Here is a 26,519-nt window from a genome sequence, read left to right as displayed (position 1 = left end):
CAATAATAAAAAAAAAAATTTCTCTTTATAAAATAGAGGACGAGCAGGGTCCTTATGGAAAATAGATAAAGAAATAAATTCCCTAGAAGAGAAATTCCTGTTTTTTTTTCTTTTTTTTTCAAAATGAAGAGATAAAACTTGGGAGGACTAGTAAAAGCTTTAAAAAAAATTAAGGCTGCCTCCAGAGCACTACTACAACTAAGTTTCTCGCATCTACCTTTCTTTGTAAAGAAATGACATAGTTAAGAAACGATGAATTAATTCCCAAGTTAATGTATTTATTTGCTTCCCCACCAAAGCAAATTAGGCACAAGGCCGATTTTAATGTGGGGTAAAAACCAGCTCCCCTAAAAGTAGGCAAAAAGGGGGCACCCTGGTTACCAAAAATAATAATTGTCCCAGTATAGAGGGTTTCCCCTCCATTGACTGGCACAAATTATCTTAAGTGCAGCATCTACAGAACAGATATTACACTTTGAGGTATTTATTTGCTCCCCCACTGAGCAAATTAGGCACAAAGCCGATTTTTAAAGTGAGGAGTGAAGGGGAAATGGAGACCAACTCCCCGGGGAGTAGGGAAGCTGGAAAGTGACAATTGGTATGAAGGGTTGCCCCTACATTGACCAAGGTCTTATATGTGGGGTCGCCCCCACATATGGTCTTTGCTTGCAGTATCTGCCGGAACAGATACTACACTTTGATCCTGGGCCGAAGGCCTTTGAACAAAAAATGCCGACTCCTTTCCTAGGTTTCATTAATACATTATAACATTAAAATAATAAATTAATATAAATTAATTAATACACTATAACATTAAAAATCGTGTTTAATTCTTGATAGCATTGAATGACTATTTGATCCCCAAAGAATAAATGATTTTTTTTTTTTTCAAAATTTAAGATATTTTTGTTTGGGGAGGGAGAGGTATACTGATTTAAAAAAAAAAACACCAACTTTGTAGGCGTTTGTTGCATATTTTTTAAGTTTTAGCCGGACATACAAAAATATATACACACACACACGAGTATATGTTATATAATAGAATAATATTCATTTATTTTTTTCCTGTAATCTATGTGTCAGCGATATAGGGGGGGGGGCAACGCCGGGTAGGAACAGTTAGTAATAAATGAATTCAATTATCTTTTTGTATATTGTTTTCATAACCAAAAAAAAAAAACAAATCATGAATCAAAAAACGAAATAAAAAAAAATAAATTAATAGTTGAATCGATATTAATCTTTTTGTAGTGTCCACTTGACTGGTTACTGGCTGACAGGATAAAGTTAAGTTTAAACCAAAGCCAGTGATTTTAAAATAACATTGAGATCAATCGTTATAAGCCAGTTTCAAATATTCTAGCTGTCAAAAATGATGGAACAAAAAAATTATCCTTCCCAATATTTGCACCAGTATAGTATAAAACAGTGGATCACAGTTACAGTAAAAGTCTGAGGATGCTACAGACGGCAAAAAAACGGCCAAGTAGCTGAAACAATAATGTAACTTAACAGAAAGATACGGTAATAAAAAATAAAACGTATATATATATATATATATATATATATATATATATATATATATGAATAAAAAAGAATGCGAAAAGTATAAAAGCTTATAACTTTATTCGTTTTTAATTGGTGACGTGCAGGAATACAAAATAATAATATTATGAAACAAAATTAAAAAACTTTTATATATATATATATATATATATATGTACAGAAGGTTAGTAAACATTGGTACCGTCGGTTTCAAGCCTAACATAAGGGCGACCAGTAAATGGTAAATAATGTTAGGCTCTCGTCAGCCTAACATTATTTACGATTTACCATTAGCTGGTTGCCCTTATGTTAGGCTTGAAACCGACGGTACTAATGTTTTCTGACCTTCTGTACATTTAAATAAATAAATATTAAGCTCTTATATCGAAAAAAGGTTTTTCTTTGTAATCGAGCACTTTGTTGCAATTCTATCCCAAAAAACAGTAAACATATATATATATATATATATATATATATATATGTGTATGTGTTATACTAATAGGCTGCACTGGTCATAAAATACACATAATATTATATTTTAATTAATGCAGATTTTTTTTAATTATTATAAACATGAATTCCCCTAGGTATTAACCGTAAACATAAAATTCTTTAAAAAAGTAAAATAAATAAAAAATAAATAAATGAAAGAAAACGGAAAGAAACCGAGACAAGTGCATGCGGCGGTTGTGTTTTTTTCTAAACAGTTCACTTCTTGTAAGTAAAAAGAAATACTTGAGCTGAGATCGAAACCAAAACCTAAAGACAGTAAGTACACCACAACGATCTTGACACGATCTATGAAAAGTTTTTTGAACGCTCATTCTTAACATAAAGAAGCTGTCATGTTTTTCAGCTACACATTTATGAAAGAGATTCCGATTAATTGTCCCAACGCTAATATATATGAGGGTCATTCCAAAAGTAAGGCCTCTTGTTTAAAAACTAAAACATTGTAGAGCTACGAAAACGGGAATGGTACCATTAAAACGAGCAACCCTTTGTGCACCAGGATTTTATTTGTTTATTTTTTTTTTTTTCATATTCACCGCCATTTGCAATACACTTTTCCCTCTTTTGATGCTTCAGTCATAAAAGTCTAGAGCACACTTTGTCACTAACCTTTCTCTTGCTATTCTGAAATCGACAAACCCATCTCTTAACTGTAGTGACATCAGCTGCATGGCTTCGTAAACGTTTGACAGGCAGTGGTGAATGTTATCCGATCAATTTTTGGTCCCCTGACAAAGGAGGCATTGGACCTAGTAATTCAATCCTGTTCGTCTGTTCGCAATAACCATACCTTAGATTTTCTTGAAATTTTGCACAAACATTAGTCATGGTGAAAGAAAATTTTTTACCAGAACGGATTTTCTGGAATAACTCTGGTTTTCCCCCCTAGGGGCCATTATAGGGGTAAAATTGCCTCAAAATTGTTCGTTTGTTCACACTTTTCTCAATAACAATTCCTTAAATTTTTTTATAAATTTTGCACAAACATTAGTCATGGTGAAAGTAAATTTTTCACTTGTTGAAGTCCAGGTTTTGATTTAATGATGTGGATTTCAGAGGCAGGCAAAGTGCAGTCTCTTGGCCACAAAATGCAGCCAATTAGGTTGTGTGCAGAAATCAGCAAGGCAATCTGGCACTGTCCGGTCGTTTTCTCTCACTCACTCTTTCTGTGCCTCAGGAAAGGAAGATTCCCCCCCCCCACCCCCTTTCACTGTATCAAATTATTACATCTTTACTTTCTCTTTCTTTCTTTCTCTCTGTTTTGTTGAAATGGAATTTGTTTTAGTTTTTGCAAACTCTAGGCAAAATCTTGGTCAACACTGTCGACTGACCATAAGTGACCTATGACAGATAAAACCAAATGATGAGATGCATTTTTTTTCTTTCTTTTTTGATTTTGCATTTCATTAATTAAATTGCAAATTTTTTTTTGTTTGAGAAACCCAAATTTTCATATCAACCCTTCATTAATTTTACCACACAAAATAACGACCAAAACAAGAACAGTAGTCCAAATGATCCAAATTATCAATCCTCATCTAAAAACATTAGACAACATACAAAAAAAAAACAAAACAAAGCTTAATGCATTGCAAATAAATGTTTCTGTTTATTCTTTGTCTTTTCTCTGGTTCTTTCCCAAGAAAGGATTAAATGTTAATAATTATACATCCGATTGAACATTGTTCCGACATGGGATGGGAAAAATGATGAGACATTTTATTTTTTTATTTAGGAATTTTGTTTAATCTGAATTGAATTATTTGTGTTCTGGATTAAAAAGGACACATGGACACATCTTTCCGAGTGAATGTATTGTGTTGCAAAGAATTATAATTGAAATTAGCATCGATCTGGTGTGAATCAGATGAAAACTGCTTCATCTTTGTGCTACAGATGTCACCAGGCGCACTGAGGCGGACGGCAAACTTTTAGTTTTCATCATTAGTTTATTTTATTATTACTTTGTTTTTTATCTTGTTCACAACAATTTTTTTTTATTATTTAAAAAATTTATTTCTTTTAAAGCTTTATTTGTGGTACACTGGGAAAAATTGCTGTTTGTCACATGACTGTTGGGGATGGTGCTTCATTTTTGAAAAAATATAACTTGCCCTAAGTCTGAATGGCAAGCCCCACTTTTGGACTTGGGGTTAGTTGTAGAATAAGTTATTTTTTTCATTGTTTTTCTAGGAATTAAGCCATGATCATATTTAAAATTTTGTGTATAACATGTGTGTGTGTGTTATATCTATCTATCTATCTATCTATCTATATATATATATATATATATATATATATATATATATATATATATATATATATATATATATCACTTCACCCAATGCCTTTAATGGATAAACCTACCCAGACTTTCAAATCATGCATGACCATGTGTAATTATCTGGCTACAGAAAAACCACAGCTAACATCAAGTGGACTTAACTTAAAATTCTTCCATTAAACATCATGACAAAGAATAAGAGGGGGGGAAAATATATATACATATATATATATATATATATATATATATATATATATATATATAGATTGAAAAAGGAGTGTATATCTCCGAAATATATCTCTCTCTTTAAAAATAAACATTCGTTTATTTATAAAGGTTAAAAAAAAATTGCATTGTTATTTGGCTTTAAAGTGTTAAATGTAACACGTCTCTTATTTGATTTTCATATATATGTATATATATATATATATATATATTTTAAAGGAGATTAGAACAATAGTCTAAAGATCTGAGTGTATTTTAATGTAACAGTGAAATTACTTGTTTAATTAAAATACAGGAAAGAGAAAGTGCTCGTTGTAATTTAGATATATAATAAGCTCGATAGTTAAATGTCCTAGAGCTAATTCAATATTAAGTAATGTGATTGATAATTTAAAATTTAAAAATCAAATTATAATTAAATTAAAAATCCGTTTCATAAGAAGGAACAACAACAAAATCAATTATCTGTACGATCGTTTCGGAAAACAATGCTTTTTATTGTGGTATACATCAAGTTACGTACAATAATTACATATAGTTTTTTAATAAGCAAAGTCTCCTCGTCAGCAAATTTTGAAGGGTTTTTATTGAATTTAAAAGACACCATAAATAAACCTAGCATTAAAAGTGAGGCAGATGAATCTTTTAATTTTTCGCTTTTTGAAATCAGGAACTATGGTTAAAATACTCATTTAGATGTTTGCTATAGCTTTTTATCTTATTGAATGAAACACAAAAATTGAAAGGGTGCCAACAATTTCGGCTTTAACTGTGTGTGTGTATATATATATATATATATATATATATATACACATATGCCTTCTTGAATCTTGTCATTGTAGATCAGGGGATTACATCTTTTAAAAAAGGGATGACAGTTCAATATATATATATATATGTGTGTGGGTGTGGCTCAGAGGCTAAGGAATAAGTGTGGATAGTTGTATGTTTTGGTTTCGATTCTAGCTGATGGCACCCAAGGCATATATACATATATATTTAGTTTCGATCTCACTACTAGATATTCGATTCAATATAATAATGGATAGAGAATAGTCCCTATAATCTGCAGGAAGTAAAATATCATATTAAAAGTGTATCTCATGACTGGGCAACGCCAGGCGGCCTGCTAGTATACATACATACATATCTAAGATAATTAATAGTGTATCCTATTCCTTCCCAGTATTTAATTCTTTTCCATGCACTTTGAAATTCCTTCCCGAAGAGACTGCACTTTGAGAGTCATTGGTTCATGAAAACCATAACATTTATCATGACGCTTCCTCTGCCCAACTGAGTGGACACACCTCATTGGCCTTAACTTTCTACTTGTAAACTATAATTCGCCCCAATCATCGTCTGATACTATCTTCGAAACAGGCAGACTAGCTAAAGTTCCGCAGAGGTTACACTATTAGATTCGCTGATAATAACGTTCATGATTAATTCAGATTTTTACAGACAAGAATACATCAGGATATATTCTATAAAATGTATAAAACAAAATAAATACCTACTTAAGGACAGGGGTAGTTTCGATTTGCATTGATAAATTTATGATGGCACTGGCTGGATTAGTTGAGGTTACTTTAGGTTAGGTCATATGTTGCACAAGAGAATGGTGGGTCGGTCTGGGAATTCGGATGGAAGGGAAGGTTTCAGAAACGAGTTAGACAAAATAAAATGGTTTGGACTGGTGCCAGCGGTCATGAAATGATGCGGAAGAATTTGAAGACTAATGGAATGGTGTTATCTTATTGATCTTTTTGCAGGACATTGACTAAAAGAATTATTTGGATTTTAGAGAATGAGGAATTGCATTCTGCCATGGCCTCCTCTAAATTTGAAAACTTTTTTTGTTACATTTATTTTGCTCTTTTCTGCCGTCTTCAATCTACAATTTTTGCCGTCTTTAGTTTCCCATTTGCAGCTGTGTTTAGTCCCCTGTTTCTGCCATGTTCAGTCTCTCATTTCTGCCACTTTTAGTTTCCCTTCTTCACCATTTTTATTCTCCCGTTTTTGCCATCTTTAGCTCCCAGTTTAATTTCCAATTTCCACCGTGTTTAGTCTCCCATTCTCCCCATCCCGTGTTTAGTCTCCTGTTTGCTCCCCCCCGTGTTTAGTCTCTGTCCCCCCCCCCGTGTTTAGTCCCCCCCCTGTGTTTAGTCTCCCGTTTTTCCCCGTGTTTAGTCTCCCTCCCCCGTGTTTAATCTCCCCTTTCTCCCCGTGTTTAGTCTCTCGTTTCCCCTCCTTTAGTTTAGTCTCCCATTTCCCCCTAGTTTAGTCTCCTGTTCTCCCCCCCCCCCTGTGTTCAGTCTCGTGTTTCTACCGTGTTTAGTCTCCCATTTTCACCGTGTTTAGTCTCCCATTTTCACCATGTTTAGTCTCCCATTTTCACCATGTTTAGTCTCCCATTTTCACCATGTTTAGTCTCCCATTTTCACCATGTTTAGTCTCCCATTTTCACCATGTTTAGTCTACCATTTCTACTATGTTTAGTCTCCTGTTCCTGCCGTGTTTAGTCTCCCATTTCCACCGTGTTTAATTTCCACATTCTCAAAATACATACTCTGCTACACAATAGAAAGAGAGACAGACTGATAACTTTTCCTGGGAATTCCAATGAAAGTAGAACTTAGCAAAATGGGCTAAATGAAATAAAATGGTTTGGCTTGGTGCCAGCTATCATGAAACAATGCGGAAGAATTTCAAGACGAATGCAATCGTGTTATCTTATTGATCTTTTCACTGGAACTTCACCAAAACTATAAACTTGCTGTAACCACCTGTTGTTTTTAAGAAATGTATTTAAATATGTACGAATTATTTTTTTAAGAAATTTCAAATTCATTTACTCTGATGTCTTTTACCATTTTTCCCATTTCCAAATGTCTCTACTCGCATTTCCAAAGCTTGTATGACTTTCTTGGTTTCTTCAATATTGTACTTTTAAAATGTTACTGCCTTATTTCCATTGTACACCTTCCCCATTGCTTGTATTTTCTTCCTACTATTACCTTTTTCACCACCATTCTCCTTATGTTCTTTATCCATTTTCAATATATTTTTTTTACACAATCCATACTTTCTTTTTTAAATAGTTCAAAGTTTCTATTTTTTTACAGTCTTTACTTTCCTTTTTTACAGTCTATGAATTCTTTTTTTCACACAGTCTATACATACTTTTTTTACACAATCCATACTTTTTTTTTACATAATCCATACTTTTTTTTTTTACATAATCCATACTTTTTTTTTTACATAATCCATACTTTTTTTTTTACATAATCCATACTTTTTTTTACACAATCCATACTTTTTTTACACAATCCATACTTTTTTTACACAATCCATACTTTTTTTACACAATCGATACTTTTTTTACACAATCGATACTTTTTTTACATAATCCATACTTGTTTTTACAGTCCATACTTGTTTTACACAATCCATACTTTTTTTTTACACAATCCATACATTTTTTTTACACAATCAATACATTTTCTTTACATAATCCATACGTTTTTTACATAATCCATACTTTTTTTTACACAATCAATACTTTCTTTTTTAAATAGTTCAAAGTTTCTATTTTTTTAGTCTTTACTTTCTTTTTTTACAGTCTATGAATTCTTTTTTTCACACAGTCTATACATCCTTTTTTTACATAATCCATACTTTTTTTTTTACATAATCCATACTTTTTTTTTTACATAATCCATACTTTTTTTTATACATAATCCATACTTTTTTTACACAGTCTATATTTTTTTTACACAGTCCATACTTGTTTTTACACAATCCATACTTTTTTTTACATAATCCATACATTTTTTTACATAATCCATACTTTTTTACATAATCCATACTTTTTTTTTACATAATCCATACATTTTTTTTACATAATCCATACTTTTTTTTTTACATAATCCATACTTTTTTTTTTTACATAATCCATACATTTTTTTTACATAATCCATACTTTTTTTACACAATCCATACTTTTTTTTTTACACAATCCATACCTTTTTTTACACAATCCATACTTTTTTTTACACAATCCATACTTTTTTTTACACAGTCCATACTTTTTTTACACGGTCCATACTTTGTTTTTACATAATCCATACTTTTTTTTACACAATCCATACTTTTTTTACACAATCCATACTTTTTTTTACACAATCCATACTTTTTTTTTACACAATCCATACTTTTTTTTTTACACAATCCATACTTTTTTTTTTACACAATCCATACTTTTTTTTTACACAATCCATACTTTTTTTTTTTACACAATCCATACTTTTTTTTACACAATCCATACTTTTTTTACACGATCCATACTTTTTTTTTTTTTACATAATCCATACTTTTTTTTACACGATCCATACTTTTTTTTGCATAATCCATACTTTTATTTTTACACAATCCATACTTTTTTTTACATAGTCTATGCATTCTTTTTTTATTCAGTCTTTAGATTCTTTGTTTCCACAATCCATAGAATTCTTTTTACACAGTGTATATTGTCTTTTATTTTTACACAGTTCATACTTTATTTTTAGACAATCCAACTATATTCAACTCGTTTTTTTTTACTGACTTTATAATATTTTTTTTAACTGAACAAATTTCAATAAAGTTCTGTTTTTACAAAATTAAATTTCTAAATCGTTTGTTGTTTTATTTTGTAGGTGTTAACTACAGCACTGTTTGGCATCACAGACATTGGCAGAAAGTGCTTGCCAACGCTGCTGGGTGTAGTTTTTCTATGCTCCCCTCACCACTTCCCAAAGAAGGCACAATTCTGGGAGGCACCATCACATTGAAAGGCAACAACCTTTCTTTGGCCTGCTTTCATGGTTTCAACTTCCGATCCAAGTCATGGGCAATTTTCTCCATTAGTGAACCAGATATCATCTTTGCAACTGAAGCACAGATCAGTGCTGAAGGAGGTATGTTATATCTCTAACTGTTTTCCTATTCTTTACGTTATATGTTCGATCAGTTGTTAAAAAACATAATTGTAAGAAGCCAAATGATGATGTTATAAAAAAAACTATCGAATTGTCTTAAATTATCTGACAAACAATTTTTTAGGCAGGTTTCAACTCTTGTCCCATCACTGCAGTATTGCATCCCTGTGCCTGTTTTACAAATACTTTAATACTATGTGCTCTGATGAACTCTTACCACTTGTGCCCCCTTGACGTATGTACTCCTGACTTATCCAACCAGCAGCAAAATCCCATCCCTTCACTTTTGAGGTATCTAAATGCTGGAAAATCTTCTACTCTAATAGTTTCTTCTCATAGACCGCTAGACTTTGGAATTCTCTCTTTCTTTCTTGCTTCCCTGACTATACTAACTTGAAGAAGTTTAAATGTAAGGTGAAAAACATTTTTTTTCTTACTTGGGAGTCAGCACTTATCAAAGCCGATAAATTTGAAATAAAATTTTTTTCATTTATTATTAAAGTAAAAATAGCATTTTCGTTTTGTGTTTTTTTTTTTTTTTAATTTGAAATAAGATTTTCTTTGCTCATTTCATCTAATTTATCTTCATAGTTATTTTTCAAATTTTAATCTTTCATAACAAAACTAAAGGACACTCTAAAAATCATGTAAATCGATCAAGTAGACTTATTTTTAAATAAGAAAATCAAATTTTCTGAGTAACAGAAGAGCGACTGCTTTGTCGGCCATTTTGAACACCATTAAAAAAAAAAAAAAAAAGCGCGAAGTTAGTATAACTCAGCATAATTTAAACTTGTGAGATTCTCATGAATTACTAAACACCATGTATGAATAGTTGAAGCATAAAAACTCGTACCCAAATGATTGGATTCAACGTTAACTCAAAAAGGGTTGATATGCAGCAAAGCAAAACCTCCAAACCTAATAATCTAACATCATGTTAGACACGATGAATTGTTGTCCTCGTAAAACAAGAATAAAACACCAAAAGATAAACAATGACATAGCACTTATTCATTGCTCAACATGTGAGAGAAAGTCAAAACTCTTAATTGAATACTCAGACATTTACATATATATATATATATATATATATATATATAACTACTTAATTTACTCACATAAATTAATATACAAAAGTATAGATTTATGCGTAAACTTTAAGTATTTACTTCAAAAGTGCTCAATACGTAGGTAGAACTAGTTAGTAACTTATAAAATATATATGGCGATTAAGCTACACTGAATATTCCACGTTTCATTCACTCTAGGACTCTTCAGGCTTATGCGCATAAGCCTGAAGAGTCCTAGAGTGGATGAAACGCGGAATATTCAGTGTAGCTTAATCGCCATATATATTTTATAAATTACTATATATATATATATATATATATATATATATAAAAACAAATGACAAAAGGCTATATTCCAAATTTTAATATGTTGTCCATCTTACAACTTATTCTTTTCGACAGCACCTGTTTAATAGAGCAAAATCATTCTTTTAATTATTATATCAATCAATGAATTTATTCTGCCCTTAACTTGTCATAAGAAATATCACCTACCAATTCATTAAAAGAAAATAAAATGCATATAGGCATGATTACAAAATCCGAAACTTAGGAAAGAAGTTGCAATTACTTTATAATTTTTCTTTTATTATGTCATGTTTGAATTTTCAAGTAAAGTCACTATATATATATATATATATATATATATATATATATATATATATACTCACGTGAAATCACTTTTTTCTTTACCCTATTCCCTCTGCTTCATTTTTTTTTATCAAGTAAGATCTTTGACTTACTTGTAGTTTCATCAAATACTTTTGCAAGCAAAATCTGATCCCACATTTTGTTAATTCCTACCCTCTGATAAGAAGGAAAGTATTTCTTCGAAACTGTGGATTAAGGACTATCCACTTATTTTGTGTTTCCTTTTTAAAATTAAATATGTTTTTACCTATTTTTCAAAGTGTTTTTTAACATGTTTTATTAGCTACTTGCATATATAAATATATATATATATATATATAAGCGAGATAAGATACTGATAGAATTCAGATGAAAATCCTGATAGATATTACTTGAAGTAATTCTTTCAAGAAGATCCTAGCCAAAAAGGAAAAGCTCAATATTTAAGAATAGAGCAATATATAAGTTTCGTGGTTTAATTTTAAATTTTGAAAAAAAAAAAACAACATATAAAGACATATATTCGATATAAGAATTTATTGCTTGACAAAGGAATATATAGAAAGGGTTATTTTAATTTCCTTAATCCATGGATTATCTTCCGATAATGGACTACCCAGGTTGTATCAACTTCTCTTTTCGTATAATTTTCTCCATATAATTATCCACATCCACCCAAAAACTATTTTCAATAATTGTGCTGAAAAGCAAAATAGCGTCCATTCGCAGCTGAACATTTTGCTAAGTGCATTTCATTTCCTCCGATGATATGAGCCATTGTTGAAAATCCATGGATTAAGGAAATTAAAATAACCCCTTCTATATATTCCTTTGTCAAGCAATAAATTCTTAAATCGAATATATGCCTCTATGTGTTGTTTTTTCAGAATTTAAAATTAAACCACAAAACTTATATATATATATATATATATATATATATATATATATATATAGGGTGCACAACATTGATACACAAGCGACACTCTTATTTACTACTTTTATTCTTTGAAATTTCCCTCCGCTTCAATGACAGCTTCTATTCGAGATCTAAACCTTTGGCTGGCACGTATAAGATGGTCCTCGTCGATTTTGTCCATTACTCTGACTATGAATGCTTTCAGAGAATCTTTGGTATCATGAGGATGTGTATTAACATCTCTTTCAACATCACACATAATAATCCAACGGATTAAGGTCTGGAGAGCTTGAAGGCCACAATTTCGTCAAAGTTCTTTTTTCGTCTGAAAAAAAAACCAAAAAAAATAAAGTATATTTTGTTCAGCAGGATGTTTCAACTAGCCTCTCTTCATCACATAGGACTTGTATCGAAGATTCTCATGGACAGTCATCTGAATTGTGGCTTCAGAGACACCGAGATCTTTTGCAATTGACCCCATTGACTTTTGGGGGCTCTCGTCAATGATATTCTGAACTTGTTGAATACAATCATGTGTTCTAATGCTGTCACAACGTTGCTGGTGCTTTTTACGTTTAGCAACAGGGGAAATTTTGCCATCATTATCTTCTAACTCTTTTCTAATTTTAAACACAAAGTGATTGGGCGACTTTAAGAAACTGTGCAATTTTCAGATCGCTGTGTTCTGCCATTATTGCAACTGTTACAGCATGTTTATTTTTATTTCCTGTGTTTATTATCTCCCTTGATTGGTTGTTTGTAAAAAAAAAAGTAAAATTTTCAGATCGCTGTGTTCTGCCATTATTGCAACTGTTACAGCATGTTTATTTTTATTTCCTGTGTTTATTATCTCCCTTGATTGGTTGTTTGTAAAAAAAAAAAGTAAAAATTAATATGCAGGAAAGAAGTAGTAAAATAAGTGATGTTCTCAAATACCAGATGCACCCTATCTATCTATCTCTCACTCTCTCTCTCTCTCTCTCTCTCTACCTATATATATATATATATATATATATATAATTTTTATACCTACAAAATAAGTGATGTTCTGAAATACCAGACGCACCCTATATATATATATATATATATATATATATATATATATATATATATATATATATATATATATATATATGGCGATTAAGCTACACAGAATATTCCGTGTTTCATCCATGCTAGGATTCATCAGGCTTATCCGGAGGATTCATCAGGATAAGCCTGATGAATCCTAGTGTGGATGAAACATGGAATATTCTGTGTAGCTTAATCGCCATATATATATTTTATAACTTACTACCTAGCTCTACCTACGTATTGAGCACTGTTGAAGTAAATACTTAAAGTTTACACATAAATTTATACTTTTGTATATTAATTTATGTGATTAAATGAAGTAGTTATATATATATATATATATATATATATATATATATATATATATATATGATTAGTTTTTTTGGAAAAAGAATTCCAGCAGAGTGCTCAATTAAAAGGAAAATCCAAATTTTAAGAGACGAATATTGGCTGAAGAGAGCTCGATAAGGATACCTTAAACGGGCCTTATTATCGGGCTTGAAACCGACGGTACCAATGACCTGTCTCAACTAACAAATTTCTGTACACAAAATATATATATATATATATATATAATTTTTATACCTACGAACAATAGTGTTTAATGCTTTCACAATCGCCAAAGCAGGAAGTGACAATTATTGCTGGCCGAAGAATTTGAACCCTGCCACAAAACTATCTTTGACTCTATTTGCAAAGAAAGTTCCCTAGGCCACCGTCCCGAGAATTAAGAGAAATTTAACGTTTATGAAACGCAACATTATTAAGATGAGCCATAGTGCTCAAGCGATCTTGCACAAAGCCAAGTTGACCACCTTTTTATTTTATTTATTTCCTAGACAGTGTTCAACTTTAAGGGGTGAAATGATTATAATCATTTTTTATGTTATATATATGGGGTGTTTTTAGCGGCAGAGAACTTTAAATTGACAACTCTATCTTCTTTAATTGAAGATGTGGCATCTATTTGTTATTGAGTTCAGCTTAGTTTGGCAATTCATCATGAAGAGACTGATACTGAGCAGTGTTTGCAAATTGCAAATGATTCAATCAATTTAATCTGAGAAACATTTGATAAACGGATAATTTCACAAAATGGGTCTGTCAACTGGTCACCTCGTTCATGTGATTTAATCTCATTCAATTATTTTCTTTGCGAATATGTAAAGCTCTATGTTTATGTTGATAAACCGGACACAATAGATCACTTTTGAAGACAACATTTGACATATTATTGCCAAAATGTAGCCTAATTTAATGCTTAGAGTGTGGATCTTCTAGATTATACCATAAATGCGCAAGTCACAGGGACATATGCCTGAAATTGTATTTAAAATGTTAAGTCTACTTTTTGTATTTGAAAATTATTAAAATGAACTTTTTAATATATTCAGTCATGGATATGCAAGCGACTACATGAAGTTTAACTAATTTGCATATTCCTTTAAAAAAAACGAGTGTTAATTAATTATTCATTTTTTATAGTTTCGTAATAGATTATTGATTTCAATATTATGTTGAATTCTATTTATAATTGCATAGCATTTATGATGTGCATGTTCTAGGAGATGGAAATATTTTTTTTTTTATTTCTCTCTCTCTCTCACACACACACACACACACATATATATATATATGAAAGTGACCTTCTCAGTAAGTGCGTGAAAAGTCTCTACCAAACTACTCTCTGAATATTTGTTCTACAGAGTTGAAATTCGATAATGTTGGGTATTTGGACATATAGCACACTTTCAATTTGGTTTTTAGCAAAAATTGCTGCTAAGCAGTCAAAATTGAAAACAAAACAGTCGACCATGGCAGAGTAAGTCGAATAAAACGATACACCTGCTGTTACTTTTGTGCATGCTGAAATTAAACATTCGCAGCTCAAAGTCACTCAGTTTTTAACATGATAAATGGTGACAAAGGCTGGAGAGCTATATGTTCTGCTTTCAATTCTAGCCGATGGTACCCAAGTCACACATATTTTTTATTTTTTTATTTTATAACTTTAGAAATCATTGGCATATATTAGATAATAATCAATAGACAATTGGCTGTATAATTATAAATAAGAAATCTGCATGAATTAAAATATAATATTTATGCATTTTATGTGACTGGCAATACCAGGTGGCTTGCTAGTCTTATGTAGAATATGGCCATTATGACCTCCATTGCGATATTTTCACCCCAACACCCAAACATAGTCTGAGAGGACATGACCTGAAGCTGTTTCATCCGAGATTTTGTCTAAACCAATAAAAAGCCGCATTTTCCATCCACATAGACTGCCACTTGAGATTGTCATCGCACCAACAACGGATCAGTTGGACAGGTGCTGGTCAACTGTATTTCTGACCGTCTAAATTCGTAACACCCCTCCTTCCCTCTTTGTTTGCTTTCCTTTTTTTCTCTCTCTTCCTGCGCCCTTTTTAATGGCGGCGAAACATGTAATGTTTTAAACTATGCTATGATGAAGAAGCTCCTTGAAAAAAAAATAATACTATAGTTATTGATAGTATTTGTGTTATCCTGGTCAACACCAGATAACTTTGTATTTTTATTTAAAAAAAAAAGAAAAAAAAAAAAGAACTGCATTTAATATTAATTTTTCTTTTTTAACAGGAACGTGTGTTGTCCAAGATTTGACCTTACATGTCGGTCATGACACAACGCAGCATATCAGCGATAAAAACATGGCCACGATTTGCAAACTTTCAAGGGGTCACTATATGCCCCCGCCATTTACGAGTGTCCAAGAATGGTTTCATTATGCTTTTGCGTGTTCAGATATCAAAGGTAAATATTTTTTAACTTGTCTTCAGATTGTCTGCTATAACTTCCTTTAACGAACGTCAACTTCATCCACATTTCATTGATGCAGGGTGAGAATATTCTTGAAGATCCGTTTTTGGGTGTTCGGATACATTTATGAAGAACTGTAAAAATGGGGATAAAGTTATATCCTCTTGATTTAGAATATATATATATATATACATATCATAATTTAGGAATTTAAATTTTGTGATTTGAAAAAGTTAAATTTCAAATATAGATTATGATTTAAATAAATTATGATTTATTTGCTCTATATAGTATATTGAGTAATTTTATTTAGCTGGGATATTCTTATATGAAATCTTACATCAAATAATATTTTGTAAGACTGAGGATCAATGGATTTGCACACCAGTAGATTTATTGTATTTTATTATTCTGAATTATATATATAGACATATATATATATATATATATATATATATATATATATATATATATATATATGTATATATATATATATATATATATAGACACTAGTATTTCATCCTTTCAGGAATCATCAGTGCAGGGTGTCACGATTAACACCGGTCGATAGATTCGAACCTGGCAACATAAGCCACCGTTAACTGCAAGAAATACTGTTGAAATTTAAACATCTATTTTTAAATGTTTTTAATGTCTGCCAGAGTGATCTAATCATTATATGATGATCTGCGCATACGAGCTAAATTGACCGACTTTATTTCAGCTGAAAGTGCTCGACGATAAAAAACAAGTTTCTTAAAGAGACTAATATGATTATTTACTAAAATAATAATTAAATACCCACAGACACTAGTGTTTCATCTTTTCGTGAATCATCAATGCAGGGTGTCACGATTAACACTGGTCGATAGATTTGAGCCTGGCAACAGAAGCCATCTCTAACGAAATTAGCAAAAACTTAATCCATTCGGCTATCATTAATATATATATATATATATATATATATATATATTGATTAATCAATGAAAAGTCTCTGATGATTTGTTTGGTTCATACCATTAAATGAAACACATGTAAATATGCAGTAATTTAAACAATATAATTGTGAATTAAGTGTATATTCCTGTTATTATGAAATGCTTTATAAAGTTACATATGCTCTGAAAGTGTAAATCCATTTTCATTGAGCTTAATAAACCGTTGCAATTTTAAGATAGTCTTATCGAACATATACATTATAAATGTATATATATATATTTTGGCAGCAAGTTGTTATCAAGGCACGTTTGATTAAATATGACAGTTTCCTTTCTCTTTTATTTTTCTGTTGATTTTCTTGATTTGCTGAGCATTTTTTTTTTTTTTCGTTTCAGTTGGTAAGTTGTATATTAGGTTGCTGAATGATTTCTTTTATCGGCCATTTTCTTCTATCGCTTTTGATCATTGATCTTCAGGAGAAATGTTGTTGCCTTTTTATATGTAATTAATTTTATTTTCATTTTTATTGGTTGAATTTTATTTATTTTGATTTAAGTCGTCTGTTAGGAAGAGAAGGATAAAGAAGGGTGTGGAGAAGTCTATTTTATTAAAAAAAAATTTTTAACTGTTTTTTTTTTTCGACTATAAGTCAGTATGTGTGTGTATATATATATATATATATATATATATATATATATATATATACAAGCGGGTGGTACCCGGCATTGCCCGGGTGTTTGGCGGTGTGCATCTAGGAGGTGGGGGTGACTCTGTTTTAATATTATAAAAAAGAACACAATGTTATAAAAAATTGGAAAAACCAAAACAAAGCAAAACCGCGAACAAATGAAAAAAAAAAAAAAAAGGTGTAAAAGAGGAAAAAAGGTTTAGGTAGGAAGACAGGCTCGAACCTGAAGCATCGAGGCTAAGGCGGAAAAAAAAATGCCTGATACGTTACCTCTACACCAAAGAGACACACAATTGTGAACGGATAAAATACACCCTTTAAAAACACTTGCAGGTGGTTTAAACTAACGTCAACATTTTCTACGTCAAACATGACGTCATTGTCATAGTAGCAGGAGGAGGCCGGGTTTAGGGTGAAAGAACACACACACACACACATTTTAGCTTTTATATTTATAGATGGCCCCCACCCTGGTTTAGCTAATATATGTCGCATAAAATTGAAAGGAATAAAAACAAAATGAACGTGAAAGAATACCAAAGAAAAAAAAACACCCAAAAAGTTACCGCGTAAAATGCAGATATGTTTATTTAAATCTAATTTTTTTGTTTTTTTTAAATGGAAAAACAAAATTCAAAAAATTAAAACTTACCGTGTATAATGGAAATATGTTTATTAGATTTTATTTATTTATTTTTCTTTGTTTCAATGAAAAAGAAAAAAAATGAATAAATAAAACCAGAAAACTGACCTTGTTTTTTATTTTTTTTAATGTTGGTTTGTTTTGGTTTCTTTTTTTTTTTTGTATTGTTTTCTTTGTTGTCGCTGTTAACCAATTTGAATGTCGTCTGATTCCAATATCGATAGCATAGTAGTAATTGTGCTGCTGAAACTCTCAGAAATGCAATGTATAGAAATAAATAATGAATAAGCAACTAATCCGAAAATAGTAAGTTAGCTTCCCCCCTAGCATCACGTATGAAATCAGTGCAAACATAATAGAAGTATAAAGACAGTAAATAAAATATTAAAGCGACTAATCGGTGCAAGATTTGAAGAACGCTGGCGGCTGACTGTTAAAGTTTCTTGTAAAAACTAGAATCCAATGTTAGTTTGTTTCATTTAAGTAATCCTTCGAATCACAATCCCCCCCCCCACCCACAAAAAGAGAAAATATATAAAGTGAGGAAAAAAGGGGAAAAAAGAGGAAATTTATAAAATGGCACAAATAACCCACAGATGTAAAGTCGCATTTCATCCGACGGAGAAATGCCAATCCATATTTTTTAAGCAACCAAACCAGTGTTCCTCGTATATTCCCCTGTGGACGTATCAGCAGCGGTGTTAAGTGGTCGCGGACGGAGTATGAATCGAATAGATAGAAAAGATTTTACAACTTCCATTGATTCTAACCGATTGTGGCCGTGAACTCTCACTAGAAAGAAAAAAATATAGAAATGTATGAATATCAAGGAACTGTAAGGGTAGTAGGCCTATAGCACACCTCAGATCCTGTGCTGAAGTGTGGGGACATTATATTTGAATGTAATGTCGTGATTTTTAATCCTATTAAAGTCAGACTCACACGCGAAAAAATGAGTTCATTTTATTTATTTATATATATACATATATATATATATTGACTTATAGTCCAAAAACACAATTTTTTTTTTAATACAATATATAAAATTAAATATATATATTGACTTACAAAGGAGTCACCACTTATCAAGGCCCGGAAGCCACTCGAGGATAAGGGTTAATGGGTATACATAAGTAGTGCAAATTTGGAAAATTGGATTACTTAGGGGGATGGTTCATCAAGAATTTGTTTAAGTTGGACTTGAAGACAATCAAATTGTAGTCAGTTGGAAAGCAGGTAAACAGAACTGTCAACGCAGGATTAGCTGCTTTTAGCAGCTCCTGCCCAGATGTGGCAACAGTACTCCATTATTGAGCGTACCTGGCTTTTCTATAAGGTAGAGAATTGCATCAGCTGTGAGATAGCTACTGGATCGATAGAAGGGTCCTACCATTCTTCCAGCGACCTTGGCAACGGATTTGATGTATGTGTTCAATTTCAGATCAGGAGTAAAGGTCAATCTCTGAAGCTTGTCAAAACATACAGCCTCTCTAAGACGAGAGTCATACATTTCAATTGATGCCAGGTGAGGATCAGAACATTGATGACATAAAGATAGGAGCTTGGTTTTAGATGCATCAAAAGTAACCAGCCATCTCTTTCCCCATTGTACCATGTGCTTAAGATCAGAGGAGACTTTAATTTTTGGAAAAGACAGAGTTTAAAATTATATTTTTTTTTTACAAAAGAATCACCACTTTTCAAGGCCCGGAGACCACTCGAGGACAGACAGACAGACAGACATAGTGCCTTTTATATATTAGATTTAGGCTGCAAATGTTTTTTTTTTTGTTTTATTTTACTTCAGTTCTCAGCAATTAAGGGGCCCACTAACACTTGAACTCTATATGAAATACGTAGATATTCGAATATTCCATTAAAGTTCTTTATCTCTCAAACACTGAGTTAGTAAAGTTAAAGACATTAAAAACATAATTAAGTCTATATATATATATATATATTTCAGGTAGAAAAATATTCAAAAATTAAGAATAATTGATTCTCAAAAAGGGTCGTTGTTATGGCAAAGTATATTGTCTCTCCTCCAAAATTAAAAATGGTCTTCCTGATGAGATCAACAGTGATTAAAACGGTTTGTCACATCGTAGCAAGATATGACTGTATTTACATAAAGAATAATAAAAAAACTATATATCCTCCCTATATATATAAAATGAACTCCTTTTTTTCCATCTGATTTTGACCTTAATAGGATTAAAAATCAAGACATTTCATGCAAATGTAATACGCACAAATTGCAGCACAATATCTGAGGTGTGTTATAGGCCTATTACCTATCCACTTCCTCAATAATCGTAGATTCCTATATTCTATCTGCTGAGAGTTCATTGCCAAAATCGGTTAAAATCAATGGGAGCGGTAAAATCTTTTCTCTCTAATAAATTCCTCCTTCCCCCGCCACCACTTAACACCATTGCAGGATCGTCCACAAGAGACAGTTACGAAGGAACACCGGTTTGGGTTTTCTTTACTTTGTAATTTCTTAAAAAAACTGGAATGGAATTTTAATTCTATTGGGTGAAACACACCATGGAGTTAACCAAATAAAAGGGTTATTTATGCCATTTTTTAATTTTTTTATTTCGTTTTGTAGTTGATTAAAATTAACTGGAATGGACTGTGTGAAATGCATCATGGAGTTAACCGGATTTTTTTTTTTTTTTTTTGCTTTTCGCTGTTTCTTTTGTTTTTGTTTTTCCGAACACGTCCATCATTTTTTCCCCTGATTTATGCTTTTTGTTTTTCCGATTTCTTTTTTAAAGAAGTTTTACGTTTGTTCGCTGTTTTTTTTTTTGTTTCTGTTTTTGTTTTGCCGATTTTTTAAAGAAGTTTAACATCGAGCAGATACCATATTATTTAGTTCGCTGTACAAAATTTCAGCCAGATTAGCGCACTAGTTTCCCAGAAAAAGTGAAAGTAAATGTATTATTGCGATGATTAATCCGTATTAATCCCCAACTGTACATCAAATGGATGCCATAATATATTGTGAAAGCTGTTGTGTCCTGGCCACAGCAACCAGCTCCCCATGGAAATAAATGGTAGGCATAGACAATAAACATCCTTTAACATCAAGGGGGTTTATTTCATCGGCTACATCTGCTGGTAGCTCTTTTTAGGTTGTCTGTCAGCACCATTACTGAGACAACTGCACGAAGTGAACGTTTGTAGAAAATGCACATTAGAAACATTTTCTTATAAAAATCTTAATATATCAGGTTGATAAGATAGTTCTTGTGGTTTTTAACTTTTAAATTCAGATGAATATATCTTGGATCAAACAAAAATTTATTTATCAAAATAAGCACCATCAATAACGTAAAAATCTTGCATTCTGGTGGCGATGAAGTTGCAGATTTTATATCTATGATGTAGTGTTGGAAAGATTAAATGGAGTTAGGAATTGGAAAAACTGGAAGCTTTTGGTGTATTGGTATCAATATCGAAATGGAAAAAAATTGTACCTAATTTCCGACTCTTTTATTGGAATCGTTTCATCACTACTATGATAGGAAAGCGATTTACAAAAAGAAAAATAATTGTCAGAATATGAGAAAGACATTTTACTGTCGAAAGGTTGTTCATTTTTTAAGAGGAATAAATAATTTATTTTAAAGAAAAAAAAATCAAAAACATTGTTATTTGGCTTGTTAATTTCTATAATATAATAGGCACACACACACACACACATATATAGATGCCAAAAAGAAAGTCTGCACGTTATTTTTTCCAAAATCGCAAATTTAAGCTAACTTAACTTCAAATCGACAAGGCAAAAAGAAACTCCGTACAATGGAAAATTGTTATTTAAATGTAACTTTAGAACATTAATGTAACACAAATGTACTAGAAACACAATGGACTAGTTAATATTTAGTAGCATAGCCCTTCTGCAATTTGACAGCCTGCAAATTTTGGAGCATTCTTTGAATTAGTTTGCGGTAATACTTCGGTGAAAAGAGTATCCCACTTCTCTTTAATTTTTGTCCAAAGTTCTTCGAGATTTGAAATTTTATCATTGCATAGCTGTTGTTTGCTACAGTTTTGCCTTCGGTTTCAATTCTAGCTGATGGCACCCAAATACTTTTTTTTTTACTTTTGAAATCAAAACTATAATAATACATACAAAATCTGGAAAAATTAAAATATCATATTTAAGCATATTTAACGAGCGTGCAAAGATATTAAAACAAAATCATTTTAAAAAATTTAAAAATTAAATTCCTGGAAAAAACAATTAAATTGAACGTATTGCAAACTTACATAAAAGCCGACTTTCTGCTAGAAAATCCACAATTGTACAAGAGAATTTAATTATATAATAGTGAAAAAATAAATTTAAATTATTGAATAGAAAAGGGAGGATAATCAACTTTTTACCATGTGGCTGTTTCAGAGATGTTAAAACAGGACAGCTGTTAAATACATGAATCCCTAATGACATAATGTAGACACAGTTCAGGTACTATTTATACTAATATGTAAATAAAAAATATACAGTAATGTGTATATATATATATATATATATATATGAAATAAAATGGAGGTGGAAGGACCTGGATACTCAACGTTTCGCCCGATCTATGTGGGCTTCTTCAAGAGGGATGGTCATTGACGAGAGAGTCGGAGGATTGGGGCTATATATAATGATGGGGGATTTATTATTTCTAATTTAAAAAAAAAAAAAAAAAAAAAAAATTCTTTCGTAATCTCGTGTCATTTTATTTATTTAATCTATCACCGCTATATTTCCAAACACAATTTTTAATCTCTACGATATTTTATCTTTTAGACGTAATCCACTACACTAGTTTACTCTAATTAGTTCTTCTCTCATAAAATGTATATACATGTATATATGACATCTAATTTACATAAGGAAAACACGCTGCTCTCCCCCATCATTATATATAGCCCCAATCCTCCGACTCTCTCGTCAATGACCATCCCTCTTGAAGAAGCTCGCATAGATCGGGCGAAACGTTGAGTATCCAGGTCCTTCCACCTCCATTTTATTTCATATCGTCGGATTTAATCCAGCTCAACAATCATATATATATATATATATATATATATATATATATATATATATATATATATATATAATTAAATGAGAATAATATTTTTAATTTATTCTGCAATATGTTAATTAGCATATAAATTATATAAGAATAAAAATGCATAAAAAAAGCTCAAGTAACTTTGTTACCAGACAGACAAATAGATACGAGAAAGGAAACCAAACATGCAAATTTAAAAAACAACAAAAAAGCTTTGAGTATTTTACAAAAAGATATTAAAATAAAATAATTAATAAAATAAAAAATGCGGTTTAAATTCATATATATATGTGTGTGTGTCTGTGTGTGTATCAAATTTTGAAAACCTGCATCGCAATTAAGCTACACCTAATTTTCCGCATTTCACCATGATGAAACACTAAAAATTCTATGTAGCTTAATTGCCATACTTACTACCTAGCTCATACATATTGAGCACTGTTGAAGTAAATACTGAAAATAGTTGCATAGAATTTCATGTAGAGTGGTAAATAATAATAAAAATACAAATGCATAACTTTATACATACAGAGAAATGATTTTAATATACCTAACTTTGTATGACACCCATGTCTGCTTACTTTTGTCTATAAATATAAAAGCGAAAATGTATGTATGTTTGTATGTGTGTTCGCTTTTTCTGTATGTCTACAAAAGGCTTTTTTCAGAGAAGCGGTCGATCGGTTTACAACTTTTTAAAACTTTTTATATCATATATAAATCGTAATATCTCAGTTAACAACGAAGCTCGCCTGTCTATTTAATTTGCTCGATTTCGGGAAGATAAATATTCAACATTTGTCGCTTGCTGCATGTGGGTTAGTCTTTTTCCTATAACATCCTGGGAAAATAAAAATCCCGCAGTCAAACTTGACCTCATTAACTCATTAAAACAGGCACCTGCCAAATCCAAGTAATTAAATGAATTCAAACGTGTTTCTGTTAGCATCTTGCGGTGGGGCAATGGTTAACGTCGCACGTTTTTGTTTTTCACACTTTAATTTACAACTTTGCCTCAACGGTTCCATCCTCATACTTATCTATCAAAACATCCCCCCCCGAGTTTTGATTTACCTCAAGACACCCGGGCATCGCCGGGTACCCACCGCTAGTTACATATAAAGGGCAAATGTCTGTGTTTGTATGTCCACTAAAAACTCGCCATCTGTATCAAAGCAGCACAAACGTGGTATCGTTAAGAAAAAAAATCTCTAGGACACATAATATTAAAAAATTAGAAAAAAATCGTCAATTATTTAATGCAGAAATGTTGTTGTTTGAAAAGTGGGGTCAGATAAAAAGCTTCGTTTCGATGCTGTTTGTAAATCACGCATGTGTGAATGGTCGATTCATTGTTTCATTTTAAAAAGCTAAATTTGCAACATGATAACATCTGTGTCGTCGTGGTTTGGTCGATAATGTGTTCGCTTACAAACTTAACTTTTGCAAGTTTGTGTCCACCATGCAGTATTATCTTTTCTTCCTTTTTTTTTTTTTTTTGCTCACAAAATTTAGTTTTCAGTTTTGCCTCTATCTGATGGCACCCAAGTCCTGTTTTGTTAAAAAAAATTTTTTTTTATTTCACTGTCTCTTATGACTGGGCGATGCCGCCCCCTCCTCCTGCTAGTCTTTATAAAGGTTTAATTACCACAGGATAATTCGAACCATGAAGTGATACAACCTTTGACCTTTGGATTACTTATCAATAGCTCATTCTCACGTCGATATAAGTATATGATATCCACTAAAAAGGAAACGTCCATCTGTCATGATGATGTCATTCTATTTGGGTGTTTGCCTGTCTTATCATCTACGTAATGGCAGATATTGATAGATAAAACCAGCATGGTATTGGCACGTTTATTGAACCACGCTTTTCCTGAGGTAGATGTTGGCTAATATACCTGTTTCTTAAAATATTTCTTTTATGTGTTATTGGCAAACATTTATTTTCATGAAAAACCATATATAGAAGTGGCAATCTTGTAGTGCCTGGTTGTAGGTAGGCAAATGGTTCAGCTTCCCTTCATTCTACAACACGATCGTCTCCAAGTCCAATATTAACAAATACTTGTCATAAACCGTCTACTTAAGTAAGCAAATTTGGTTCATTCATTTTAGGGGAAGGGAATGAGGTGGAAGTGGGAGACAGTGCTAGAAAGTTATTTACGCCTGAGAGTATCCTATACAAGGCTACAATTCGCTCCTGCATGGAGTATCGTTGCCACATTTGGGCTGGTGCGTCTGCTACTAGTCTTTCACTCCTAGACAGTGTTAAAAAAAGAGTTGCCAACCTGATATGTCCCGCACTGTCAACCAAACTCCAACCTTTGTCCCATCAATGAAATGTTGCATCACTGTGCTTATTTTATCCGACGAACTTCAACACTTGTACCCCCTTGATGTAAATACCCCCGACTAAGCCGACAGCCAGCAAAATCCCACCCCTACACTGTAGAGATCCCGAGATGCCAAACAGCGTTCTACTTAAGTAGTTTCTTCCCTTGAATTGCTAGACTTCAGAATTCCTTCCCAGATCTCCGGCTGTACTGACATACAGATGTTCAAAGTGAAATGTGAACTGACATCTTCCTGCTCAACTCCCTACAGAGTGTCCCTGGAAATTTTGTTTCAAATAGTAGCCCCTTGCATCCAAGTGGCACTGTGCCTTGTTTGAAATGAGAAATACAACAAAAATAAATAAAAAATTTTGATTCATTTTCCATCTTTTCATAATATTCTACATCATTCTTCGTCACTCGGCAGATGGTGGCGATCAGGCTGGTTTTGGTGTTGTGGGAGGTCATGTTAGTGATGTACTTGATGTATGACCATATGAAATAATCCAGCGAGTTCAAGTCGGGGGAGAAGGAGGCAGTGAGAGAAGGGTACAAAGTCGTGGCATCCCTTCTGAAGCCAAACATGGATCACTTTGGATTTGTGGGCCAACGGTGAGTCCTGCTGCCACAACCAGGGTCTGCCAGCAACCACCTGATTGCACCAGAGGATCACCACACTCTTCAGCACATTAGTGTTGACTTTCAAGCCAACTTCGAAGATGTGAGGTGGCATGATGTGGCCCTCACTTGAAACCACATCAAAGACCATAACCGTGGCC

The 26,519-nt window shown here is 31.9% G+C and overlaps 1 protein-coding gene across 1 annotated transcript in view; it reads left to right on the top strand.

Annotated features, from left to right (window-relative positions):
* The window catches only part of LOC145259303 (bridge-like lipid transfer protein family member 1), a 454,810-nt gene that overhangs the window by 391,381 nt on the left and 36,910 nt on the right, over nt 1-26,519 (top strand). Inside the window, 2 exon segments of the mRNA XM_080117188.1 lie at nt 9,268-9,528; nt 15,871-16,044. Of these exon segments, the coding sequence (XP_079973314.1) occupies nt 9,268-9,528; nt 15,871-16,044 (435 nt within the window).

The sequence above is a fragment of the Euprymna scolopes genome, chromosome 34 (genome assembly GCF_053919585.1).
Source record: "Euprymna scolopes isolate OS-2025 chromosome 34, ASM5391958v1, whole genome shotgun sequence".
In the NCBI taxonomy this organism is placed as follows: domain Eukaryota; kingdom Metazoa; phylum Mollusca; class Cephalopoda; order Sepiida; family Sepiolidae; genus Euprymna; species Euprymna scolopes.
This window is presented reverse-complemented; position numbering and strand designations above follow the sequence as displayed.